The following is a 13583-nucleotide window of genomic DNA, read 5'->3' as shown; positions in this document are numbered from 1 at the left end:
CAAAGTACCGATCGTATAGTTCTCATAGCTACTTAAACATAGTTCAAGCCAAAAAATCTGATAGATGAATCATGTTCCCCCAGGGTAAAGTGTTTTTTCTGTTTTATTATGAGTCGTTTGCGTCTTTTTCTCCATGTATTTTATAAGAGGATTCAACTCCATCGAACCACACCTATAGATCGGCTCTTGAAATATAAACATCTTTCAAGAAAACGAATGAAGAAACTGTACAAAAATAAAAGAACAAATAAATAAACAAAAGAGGTATATTAGTACGGTAGTTAAATTAAACTGGTATGTTGAATATCCCAGATATGGTATGTATGGAAAAGTTTTAATGACAATCAGTATACTTCTCACACACACTCAAATTATAATGGGTGTATGCCTTAATGACAAATAATATACACCAAGACAATAGGACAAAATAAACAATGACATAGTAGAACTACGATGTATAGTTAGATATGAATTATTTTTTTTCATTCAGATATAAGGTAAGCTGAGAACATTGACCAGTGGGTACCATGCACAACCTCACCACTTTGACCGTCCTGTTTTATTGACAATTTGTCGTACCTCTTCAAGTCCATTATAGCATTCAAAGTACCTTGAGAATATCCTGTACCAAACGCTCCTACATTTAACTGACCATTTTTCACCATGTGACAATGCAGATGTTTTCCATGGGTAGACATCATAGAACTTGACACCAAATATAAACCGTTCATTGGTACAGTGAACACGCCAGTTTTAGGATCATAAATATTACCAGTGTTCAACCAGACTTTATTAAACTTTATAACTTCTTTTGCTGCAAGAGCTTTTGTAGGAGTCAGTGATACAGTAAACGCAGGACGGGTTTTACTTGTTAGTCCTAGGGGGAAAAATAATTTTATATACTTTAAACATAGACAATGAATAAAAAGCACACACTTAATTACAAATATAACAAAGAAAAAAAAAAGTTAACTGTTTACAACTTCAGTATATCAGGTAAAGTTTAGTTCCATTTGACAAAATATTGAATGAACTAAAATTGTTTTTCAATAATTTTGGTCATGAAAATTTCCGAGCAAAGTGTAAGAAGCATTTGCAGAAAATATAAGAATAAGAAGATGTCGTACATGTATGATTGCCAATGAGACAACTCTCCACCAGAGACCAAATGACGTAGCAATTAACCTTTATATATAGGTCACCGTACGACCTTCAACAAGGAACAAAACCTATACGCATAGTAAGTCTCACAACTTTCTTAATCGGTACACTAAAATATAAAAATTGTATGATTTAAATGTCTAAAGACAAAAGATCTATATAAAAATATTCAGAACTGTTGCATAAAACCTAAAAGAAAATAAAAAAGAAAAAATAAACAAAATTAAACGTACCGTCAAATGCATTCTTTTCTTTTCGACATTTACATAACAGGTCCAGTAGGTCATCAGATAAACTAATATCTGCAAAATGAGTTACGAAAAAATATATAAAATGTAACAAATAGTTCACATTATTGTAACATAATGAAAGGTTGTGTATATTTGATAAATTAATTAACAGACGTAGACATGTGTGCTTACGAAAGATGGTTTCAATGAACATTATGATACACAGCCATAATGAGATATGGATTGACAAAAACGTTCAGTTTATCGCTGACGTCAAGGGGTACAATAACTATACAGTTTGTTTTTTCTATACAAAAAAGGAAGTTTGTGCTATTTCATTCCACAGACTATTTACCAGTCAGTAGTTTCAAAGCTTTGAGACCATTACCACGGTCAATAGTTTTGTAATCATATTTTCGGGAGTTTTTTTCGAACTTATTTTTCATTGTACAACAATGCACAACAAAAGTCCAAAAGTCTGAAAAAGACCATTTTTTTGTCTGAATTTGCATGAATTTTTACTTAATTAATATTCTCTTTTTTGTCTGAAATTTTTGTAAAAATTCTTAACAAAGTCTGAATTTGTCTTAAATAAGTACCTAGATACTAGAAATTGCTCTCGACTATCTGTATCATTATTTGATTTTACTCGACACATGTCTTGACAGTATTAACCTTGTCTTTAAATTTCTCGACACTTTATCGACAGTCTGAAAAGTGTCTTGATTAGTCTCGACCAATTCTCGACTGTCTTAAACTTGTCTCGATACATGTAAGTTTTGACATATTCTTGACATTATTAATGATGTCTGAATATGTCTCGACACATTCTTGACAGTCTTAAAGATGTCTGAATATATCTTGACACATTCTTGACTGTCTTAAAGATGTCTTAATATTCTCGACAGAATAAATTTCGTCTGAATTGTGTATTGACACACTCCCGACAGTCTAAACACTTTCTTATGCTGTTTAATACTCACTTCTATTACCGCTTAAATAAACTTAAATATTAGGATACAATAATATATTGTTATTAATAAAAAAAACAACATGTTGGTACAGTACAGAAAATAAATCAATGTACGTTAAGAACAACAATATAGCAAATGTATGGTATGAGATGATCATTTCTTTTCATAATCTTTGACTGCTTTAGTGTACGGTAAAATGTTTTCAGTTAGCAGTTATCACATGATTAGCAATTTTTACACAAGTATTCATGGTTTTGACTACAGTGAATAAATTATTTACAATTACCACAAAAAAAACTTTATAGTTCATCTTAAGCATGCATATGTGGCTATTTGTATTTTTCCAGGTGATGTATTGTAGATTTGTTACAAAGTTATCTTGTTTGGTATAATGAAACACTTCTCAATGACTTGTTATGAGGATAATATTAAGTTTGTTGTACTTGAAATAAATTAATAAATGAATAAATAATCTTTATTTCAAGAGGATAATCCCATTAGTTAAAACTAATCTTCCTGAGAGTCCTCGGCCTCACCTAGGGATATAGTTGTATTTTAAGACCACAAACTTGCTATGACCTTCATAATCTGTCAATTAGTGTATATAATTCCAATCCGTACATTTTTCCACACCATACAGATATCCTCCTTTTTTTTATACAGAATAAGGACACGTATGGTTTTCAATTACAATATATAATTGGTGTATCATAATTAATAAGCTATAGAACCAGTACTGAACACACAACTTTCAATAGTTTTAAACATTCATCAACTACTTTTAAAATTGCAAGAAACATGTATTTATGAAGTTTGTTTTACCTTTCTTGCAAGCTGCAAATGTTTGTCCTATTTGTGTTACAACTATCATAACAACTATACTGACTGCAGACTTCATCCTCGACATGACTGAGCTGGGAAGTAACGGATTGAAGGCAGCCGGCTTATATTATATCATTGAATTCCATGTTGAACCATTTGACATGCGATTTAACTGTAATTCGAAACTTTAACATATAAAATACATGCAAATAAAATCAATATGCATGTTTCATAGAGATGAATAGAAACAAACAAAATAGTCGAAATTCGAAAAGAGTAGGAGTAGCTTCTTTTATTGATCTTTCCTTCATGAAAAATGTATACTCAAAATATATCCTCTAAATCTTTAATTGTTTGATTGCTGTCAGACAAGGCAATGAGGTAATTAGAAATATTCTCCAGTCCGTTCACACGAAAGTGTTGGTTTTTTGTCTACGGAGTTCATTTTGAGATAAACGAAATATTCTTTTTAAAATGCCAACAGTAATCTGTAATCTGAAATATAATTTCTGTCAATGTAGGCACACCTCTTTTGAGTAGTTTCGGTTCACAATCATAATATGAATAAAAATATCTCCTCCAACAATATCACTGAACAATATTTACATCATATTCTTGTTGATAATATCAGGCTTAAAGTCAGTTTATATATTTCCTCAGTTAGAATTTTTTTATTCTTGCCAAAATGTAGATTTTACCATGCTTTTTTCAAAAATATAATAAAAAGTATGGGTCACCGTACTATTTTTCAAGTCGTGGAAAATTGTCCATTTGTGCATAGATTATTTATAAAAAAACACTTTTGTGGTGAATACAAAAAAGGCCATATATCAGTTATTTTCTCGTATTTTGTTTCAAAATTCTGTCGTTTAGTTTTCCCTCTATCCACATAATAATATAGAATAAGGAGGTGTGGTATTATTGCTAATGAGACAACTGTCTACCGGAGACCAAATTACATAGATGTTTGCAAGTATAGTAATTTTTCGGCCCTCAACAATGAGCCAAATACATACCGCATAGCAAGCTATAAAAGGCTCCAACATGACTTAATGTAAAACACTTCAAACGATAAAACCAACAGCCTGATTTGTGTACAAAACAACAAGCGAAAAACAAATTTGATATCATACACACGACATCAACTTAATACCAGGCTCCTGACTTTCGACAGGCACATACAGAATGTGGCAGATTTAACATGTTTGCGTCGCCAAAACTTCCTCCTAACCTAGGACAATAATGTAACAGCAAAACATGAGAACAATCAGTGGATAAGGGCTTGAATCATCATATCGACAACTTTTCAAGACACTAAAGACACATAGTACCGATCTGAGAGTTCTCGCATTAACTAAAAGCTAGTTGGAAGCCAATAACAACTAATAAAACAAATTTTGTATCTACGACATAATATCAATCAGTACAAATTCAATGGATTTAGTGTGTAGACGTCACGAACAATCTAGAACAATATGCTCTTGTGTATTGCCAAAATAAAGGTATCGAAAAGATGTGGAACCGTAAGTGTCAATAACTGTAGAGCAATTTTGTATCTACGACATAATATCAATCAGTACAAATTCAATGGATTTAGTGTGTAGACGTCACGAACAATCTAGAACAATATGCTCTTGTGCATTACCAAAATAAAGGTATCGAAAAGATGTGGAACCGTAAGTGTCAATAACTGTAGAGTAATGCATAACTAGTTATATTTAGATTTTGTTTTGTGAGAAAATCAAATTAAGTACCGATAAAAACAATATTTAAAGATTTTATTACAATGCTAAATTCATAACCGTTTAGAAAAGGTTTATTTAAATGATGTATAAGCTTTTGCAGATCGTATCTAAATTTACGGACTCTAAAATCATCATCATCGTACAAATTATGTATGCTTTTCAATATATAATCTTTTCAATGACCTATAAATTATATGTTTTCTAGATAGCAAGATAGAACCTGCTTTTTTGGGAAAGTATGAAAAAAATCTGACAGTTTTTGTTTAGTCCCCCATACCGCCTCAATAAGCCTAGATGTTATCGTTATAACATTTATTATTGTTCCTTTCTGTAGTTTACGTCAGACTCAGAGACGAACTATCTTGGTGTCACACTGTAATAATCCTAGATGTTATCGTTATAACATTAATTATTGTTCCTTTATGTAGCTTTTCTATGTTAGAATCAGAGTCGAACTATCTTGGTGTCACACTGTAATAATCCTAGATGTTATCGTTATAACATTAATTATTGTTCCTTTATGTAGCTTTTCTATGTTAGAATCAGAGTCGAACTATCTTGGTGTCACACTGTAATAATCCTAGATGTTATCGTTATAACATTAATTATTGTTTTTATGTAGCTTTTCTATGTTAGAATCAGAGTCGAACTATCTTGGTGTCACACTGTAATAATCCTAGATGTTATCGTTATAACATTAATTATTGTTCCTTTATGTAGCTTTTCTATGTTAGAATCAGAGTCGAACTATCTTGGTGTCACACTGTAATAATCCTAGATGTTATCGTTATAACATTAATTATTGTTCCTTTATGTAGCTTTTCTATGTCAGACTCAGAGACGAACTATCTTGGTGTCACACTGTAATAATCCTAGATGTTATCGTTATAACATTAATTATTGTTCCTTTATGTAGCTTTTCTATGTTAGAATCAGAGTCGAACTATCTTGGTGTCACACTGTAATAATCCTAGATGTTATCGTTATAACATTAATTATTGTTTTTATGTAGCTTTTCTATGTTAGAATCAGAGTCGAACTATCTTGGTGTCACACTGTAATAATCCTAGATGTTATCGTTATAACATTAATTATTGTTCCTTTATGTAGCTTTTCTATGTTAGAATCAGAGTCGAACTATCTTGGTGTCACACTGTAATAATCCTAGATGTTATCGTTATAACATTAATTATTGTTTTTATGTAGCTTTTCTATGTTAGAATCAGATTCGAACTATCTTGGTGTCACACTGTAATAATCCTAGATGTTATCGTTATAACATTAATTATTGTTTTTATGTAGCTTTTCTATGTTAGAATCAGAGTCGAACTATCTTGGTGTCACACTGTAATAATCCTAGATGTTATCGTTATAACATTAATTATTGTTTTTATGTAGCTTTTCTATGTTAGAATCAGAGTCGAACTATCTTGGTGTCACACTGTAATAATCCTAGATGTTATCGTTATAACATTAATTATTGTTTTTATGTAGCTTTTCTATGTTAGAATCAGAGTCGAACTATCTTGGTGTCACAATGTAATAATCCTAGATGTTATCGTTATAACATTAATTAGTGTTTTTATGTAGCTTTTCTATGTTAGAATCAGAGTCGAACTATCTTGGTGTCACATTGTAATAATCCTAGATGTTATCGTTTGAACATTAATTATTGTTTTTATGTAGCTTTTCTATGTTAGAATCAGAGTCGAACTATCTTGGTGTCACACTGTAATAATCCTAGATGTTATCGTTTGAACATTAATTATTGTTTTTATGTAGCTTTTCTATGTTAGAATCAGAGTCGAACTATCTTGGTGTCACATTGTAATATTGCATTCTTCAAATACAATTGCGCGTATAGACTATTTTCAATTCATAGATTTGACTATTTTCAAGTCCAATTAAGTAGTTATATTCTAAAGTATTTTTATTTCGACAAAAGTATTTTGTTTTTGTGTTTTATTCTATTTAAATAGCTTAATAGTTCATATTATTCATTTCGACTGACTTATAAAGTATTGATGATTTTAGTCAAATCGTAGAGAAAACATCGAAGTAGGTTAATTTGTGCAAAGTTTGAGAATGAAACCAATTTAATTCGTCAATATTAAGGGTTTGTAAATGTTTTCTTTAATTTTATTTATTTTCCAGTTTTGTTAATTGTTTTCAATTATCAAATTGTCATGTATTTATTGAACTAAATGTATTTTGTAAATATGCAAGTTGTTAAGTCATCTGTATTTTTATTTTGTGTATGTGATCTAGCTTTCCCATGATTCAACTGGAACAGGAACCCGTTTAATATGAACATTTATATACACAAAATACTTAGTCTAGCTTGTTACTGTTTTGTACTATAAAACATGCCTTTGTTGAAGGCCGTACTTAGACCTATAATGGTTTACTTTTACAAATTGTGACTTGGATGGAGAGATGTCTCATTGGCACCCAAGCATACTCATGCATACCATATCTTCTTATATCTATTTATGCTATCCAAATTGAATGCTCTTAACACAGTTTTTGAACATAATACTGATTATTCTGCTACTTAGTGAAAAGTAATATGTTAGTGATACAATTGTTTTATTAGATTATAGATTTCTCTACTTTTTTAACATTAAAATATTTGGGTGTTAAAACAAGAAATTTGAAGTCATGTTTATAAACCATTTATAACTAAAAGTTTTATATTTATAGTGTAAAAGGTAAAACATCTCTCATAAATCTAAGAAAAAGTCTTGTTTTATTTTTTTTAAAAGGACAAACCAAAATGTTACAGGACCTGATGATTGAAATTTCAATTAAAATCTAAATTTCAGAAGTCATCAGAAGTCAAAAAGATTTGTTCAAAAACTAATTTAATATTTTTAAGTTGTTACAATAACTAAATGAAATGAAATGAAACTATAAAATGGATTCGTTATTCTAAACATATAACGGACACTGCCTGGTTTTTTGGAAATTTTACCCGACAATACTGGTAAAAAATTATTCAATTATTGTCTACCGGTATAGTAATATTTTTCTCTTTCCTGTTTCGTATCATAACAGGACATGCATGTTAAAAAAAGGTAATACACATGGTTCATCCTAAAAAAACATATGTAACAGAGAGTTATGCATGTACATGTATTACATTTGCACAAAAAAATATGTGTAACTAAATCTATTGTTAAAGTAAGAAAATACAAGTTGAACTAATACCAGTAATCAATGAAACAATCTTCATAAATAGCAATTGACATGAATGTCAGCGTCAGTAATATTCTATGGGTAATGTCAATAGTACCGCTTAGTCGACACTAGGGGCCGTTTTGACCTTGTTGTAGGATATGAATGATTTGTTCATTGTTGAAGACCCTACATCAACTGTCAAGATGAAGAACAGGAATAAAAGGCCTGGTCATTGATAATTTTCTATGTATTGTGTGCGATTTTGTCCCATGTTCATTTACTCCATATCCTTTCATTTTCCATCCCCATTGTATCTTCATAACACTAAGGGTGTCATTTTGGTCACTAATTGTGTCAAATTATTAATGTTGCGGTTCTTGTTTACTTTAATGACCTTTGAACACACGGTTGTTGATAATGCTGGGTTGTCTAAAATGATTTTAGTGTATTGTATGTCAAAGGCTGTATGTTTTTTGTTTTACCTTTTGAGTTTTAATCTCATGAATTACATTTTTTGATTTGATATGAGATGAGATTTATTGCATTGTATCATTAGCAGTATTAAAGACTCACTGTTCAGGTAATTAATTTTCATGTATGCCATCAACCCTATTGGGGTTTAACTGTGCAATTTTTCAATAAAGTAATGAATAAAATATTATAATGTCAGTATTAATTTTTTCAGTACTACAATGTAGTAAGTTGTTCCTATGTAAAATATTTGATGTATCTTCTCAGACTGAGTTACAAAACCATAATCATATTAGTTTTAAATCATACAAATAAATTATTAAATACAGAAAATTATAGAATATGATAATGTTATATTGCTAATTAAAGCTCCATATACTGAGCCGCATAAGTACATAAGATGCAAATTGTGAATGATTGCAATATTTACAATAATTCTTGTTCAAACAAACAATTAAATTATAATTACAAAACGTATTGATATTTGGCCGCGCACTTTAGAAACTAATTAAACAATTAAACCTTTCTTAAAAATTCAAATACAAACCATACAACTTTTGTGTAAGGGAAATAACCAGAATTTTACATTTTCTTTGATTTAGTATGAATTAGTTATGCTTATTCATTATTTGAATAAAATTTATGACATTTGGTTAATTGACTATATTGATATGCTTTTTATGTTTCATTATGTAGATTGTTTTATTCTGTTATATGCTTTCCGAAAATAAAGACTATTATTGATCAAAGGTTTGATTATTTCCAGGTTTGTCAATGTAAACAATCATCAATGATCAGTTTCACGAAAAATCTTACGACTAAAGGTGATCGTTCATGTAAGTATACTGTTCATGACTTATATTCAACTTTAGTCTTTAGATTTTTGGTGAAACTGAACACAGGAAACCTTTTGTAAACAGCGCCCTGAAAATATTGAGTCATCACTGTGTGTCTGTCTGTCTGTTGTTGTTGAGCTATATCTCGAGACATGTATAAACCGGGAAATAGAAAAGTTTGATATTAGACTAAGTGTGGTCCTGCAAACTTTCAACACCGCAGTCAATGATGTAAGGAGCTGAACCAAAAACCCACTAACTTAGGTAAGGCGTCAAAACTTATAACATTTAACTTTGGGGTCATGGTAATCAGTTTGAACTGTTAACCTTAAATTTGGAATAACACAAGTAACATTGAACATTTAAAGTAGTCTCTCATTTGAGAGAAAAAAATATGAAATACTTTTTCCGCCTGGCGGAACACTACATTTTAGTAGTAACTAGTTTTAGTCTTTCCGTCCGTTCCTTTATTGGGTTGACATTTAGGTTTGGTTTAAAGTAGTTTTTGGTCGTAACAACTTGAAAATTAGTACATGCGTTCATTGTGAAGTGAATTGATTAACATCTATTTGCTAAATCTCGTGGATCTTTGATTTTGTGGTTTTGCCAAAGTCTGGATAAAAACCTGATGTAAATTTGCACTTCGTTGAATATATGAATTTATGGTTTTATCTATACCCATGAAAACCACATACACTGGGTATTCCGCAAATAATGATGATTCCACAGTAGTTTGTGTCAAATCAACTTGAAAATGAAATTAACACCTATAAAATAAGGATATGTAGTATGATTGCCAATGAGACAATTTTCCACTAGATCTAAAATAACGTAGAAGCTAAACAACATTTCCTGTAGGTAACCGGCCTTTAACAATGAGCAAAACCCATATCGCATAGCAAGCTATAAACGACCCTGACATAACAAAACATATAACGATTCAAACAAGAAAAAACGACCGGGGTTAAACTTTGGCAAATCTCCCAGCTAACCTGAGACAGTAGTGCAACAGTACAACACAAGAACAAAATGTACAAAACAATGAACGAAAAAAAACTATGATATAAAGCACCAAAAGACAACTACAGGTTCCTGACTTGGGACAGGGATATGCAGAATGTTGTGGAGTAAAACATGGTTTGCGACGCCCAACCCTGAATGAGATTGTTATCTTTAGCCTTTCTTTTACAGGTTCTTGATTTTATGTTCATTATGAAGTGAACTATTTCATAACACTCACAGACTGCAGACGTCATGTTTCAATTGGAAATGTGATAGTGCTAGGCAACATGTCCCATGGACACGTAATATTGTTTTCAGATGAGTCGGGTATATGTGGTTGGTGTTGTATGTTGTGTGTTATTTTATTTATTTAGTAATCCTTTAAGATTATTATCATAAAGAGCATGGTCAACATTGTATGATATATATTTTGTACAGTTGAAAGAGAGACAACTGTAATCTATAATGACGTACATCCTAATGAGTCTGTACTTATTTTTTTATTTAAAGTTGAATTTAAATAATATAATAACATTATACCTTAAGGTCAAATTAAGTCAAGATTAAAATTCTTCAGTAAAATGTAATATTACCCCGTATTGTCTCACCAGTGGCTCTAATAAAATCAATGCAGAGTAAACTATTTACCAGATCGAAGAGTAGATATAAAGCTATAGGTCAAAAGAGCGCAGCTATGTGTAATGCAATTTTCAAAGGATACCAGTGGTGTCCCATATTCTATTCCTTAAAAAAGAAATGAAGTCGAAAAAATGGATAACAGTTGTTGTTGCTAGAAATGTATTACAGCAAAACAAAAGGCATATGATTATGCGGCAAAAGTTGACCTGAAATGCATTAGGAATAAAAACGTCTAATAATTGAATTTAATTGGAAAGGATAATTTGTGTTTGCTCCTCCCTAAATATATCGAATATATTTTCTTCACTGTATTAAATATGAATTTGATTTTATGGATTTTCTAAAGCAAAATGACTGAGCTTGTAATTAAAAATAATTAAAATCATGTATTATCCTATCAACACTCACACAAGTATTAACAAGGGGTAAAAATTTGGCGGTAAAATGTAAACACATAATAACCTATAATTGAGACGATAAAAGTAAAATTATATCTTTAAAAAAAGATATCGATGCCTCAAGATGGAAGCAAAATCTTTTTGATAATATTGTCCTGACGTCAATAGTCTGATAATTTTGAAAATTGTACACTCGCACGTGTCTCTAAAAATATACATTGCTTACATCCACTGGATTTGAACTTTGGTGGATAGATGTGTCATTGACAATCTTACAACGTCTCCTTATTTATATATATATATATACTATTAACTTGTAAAGGTATGTAGTGTATTTTCCCAGAGACAAGTGCCTGTGAAATTAAGATAACATTAAAAACATACAATGTAGAACATAACCAATTGAACAGCAAACGGTTTTAAAACAGGGAAAACATGTCAATGAAAACTATACAGGCAAAAATTTAACTAGTATAGATGCAAACCCTTTCGGTTCGTATAACGGACGGACGCCTCAGAGGTTGCACGTAGGGAACGTTCATATGATAAGTCATACTTTTGTGAAGGAAACATGCATCGGAAAGGACGGTACAGGCAAGCTGGCGATACAATGTTAATATAATGGTTTTAACGGTTTAATATATTAATGTTTTACTTTTGCTTGTGTTTTTATTAAGAATAAACGGAGATGTTAGATATACCTTAATGAGACAGCAACCCAACGACAACTAAAATCAAAAGCGGTATTACAATGAAATAAACGGTCATAATACGGATTTAATTTTTATTGTGAAAATGAGGAGTGGAGGTATGATTGCAAATGAGACAATTATCCACCAGAGACCAAATGATGCGGATGTAAGAAACTATAGGTCACCGTACGGCATTCCATAATTTGAAGTACGGTATAAAAGGCCGCAACATTACAAACGGTTAAATATTACAAACGAAAAAACCAACTGATTGGATAATGATAAAACAGTTTTGATACAGAACAATAAATGATAACCATTGAATTACAGAGTACTGACTTTAAACAGGCAAGTAAATGAAATGCCGGGTTAAACATACTTGTGATCCCTCACCCCCTTCTCCCCCAACATGTGCAGGGGTGTTGTAATTTACAGCACTGTTTTCTAATTTTTCTGGTCGACATTAAAAGGTGCAAGTTTGATTGCTCAAAACACTATATCGACGTGACACACCCCTTTAAGTCAAAGTATCTTTATTTATTTTAAGTCGTCGCTCGTACACCTAAAGGGTTTACATATTTTTCTTTTTCATATTTTGAGATTTAGGGATCTTCGAAAAAAGGGAATACACATGAAAAATAGCAACGTATGTTATGAGACAGCGACGGTTGCTAATATAAGTGCTACGCATGGAAAACAAACGTTTAAATCAGACGTTTTCACTCTAAACCATTATTTATTAATTCAAGAGCGAGGAAAAAGATACCAAAAGGACATTCAAACTCACAAATCGAAAATAAACTGACAACGCCATGGCAAAAAAACGTAAAAAGACCAAAAAATGAACAACAGTAGTATACAAAACAAAATATAGAAAAATAAAGACTGAGCAACACGAACCCCACCAAAAAAGGGTTGATCTCAGATGCTAAAGAAGGGTAAGCAGATCCTGCTCCACATGTGGCACCCGTCGTGTGGTTCATGTAAGTACAAACCCGGTGATAAGTCTAATTCGGTTGGTCACATTCGGGAACATTTTTAAAACTTTTTGGCGTTTATATGATTCCCTCAGTTTTTTTAATACCTTGATTTGTTTCTTATGAATTATATATTGATTAAGGTAACAGGTACGTAAATGGTTTGTCCAGCCATTTTTTTTAAGAAATTTTATACGCGTAGAACTTTTAAAAATACAAAGAAAAATCGAAAAATTTAAGTGGGTAACCGATCTACTTTCAAAGTTACAGTCATTTGAAAATGTTAGGCAAACACCATAAAGTACACAGACATAACGTAAAATTTACGCCAAAAATGAGAAATTTCAAGCTTAATTTAATCTGCAGTTAAAACCATTCCTACGATTTTTCTAAAAAAAATTAAATGTTTTTATGATAGAATTTTCCTTTCTGTTGATATATAATTTTCCTATGGTT

At 31.0% G+C, this 13583-nt stretch overlaps 1 protein-coding gene across 1 annotated transcript; it reads right to left on the bottom strand.

The window, feature by feature from the left end:
• Positions 1-252: 252 nt before the first annotated feature.
• LOC127704510 (complement C1q-like protein 2) lies at positions 253-3325 on the bottom strand. The gene is made up of 3 exons (XM_052208606.1): positions 3188-3325; positions 1395-1463; positions 253-877 (listed from the first exon to the last, which is right to left on the bottom strand). The coding sequence occupies exons 1-3, from the start codon at positions 3270-3272 to the stop codon at positions 483-485; spliced, it is 549 nt and encodes a 182-aa protein (XP_052064566.1). The 5' UTR covers positions 3273-3325; the 3' UTR covers positions 253-482.
• Between the last annotated feature and the right edge of the window lie 10258 nt (positions 3326-13583).

Source organism: Mytilus californianus, unplaced genomic scaffold (assembly GCF_021869535.1).
Source record: "Mytilus californianus isolate M0D057914Y unplaced genomic scaffold, xbMytCali1.0.p SCAF_6, whole genome shotgun sequence".
Classification (NCBI taxonomy): Eukaryota; Metazoa; Mollusca; class Bivalvia; order Mytilida; family Mytilidae; genus Mytilus; species Mytilus californianus.
Note: the sequence above shows the minus strand (reverse complement) of the source record. Positions and strands in the feature narration are given on the sequence as shown.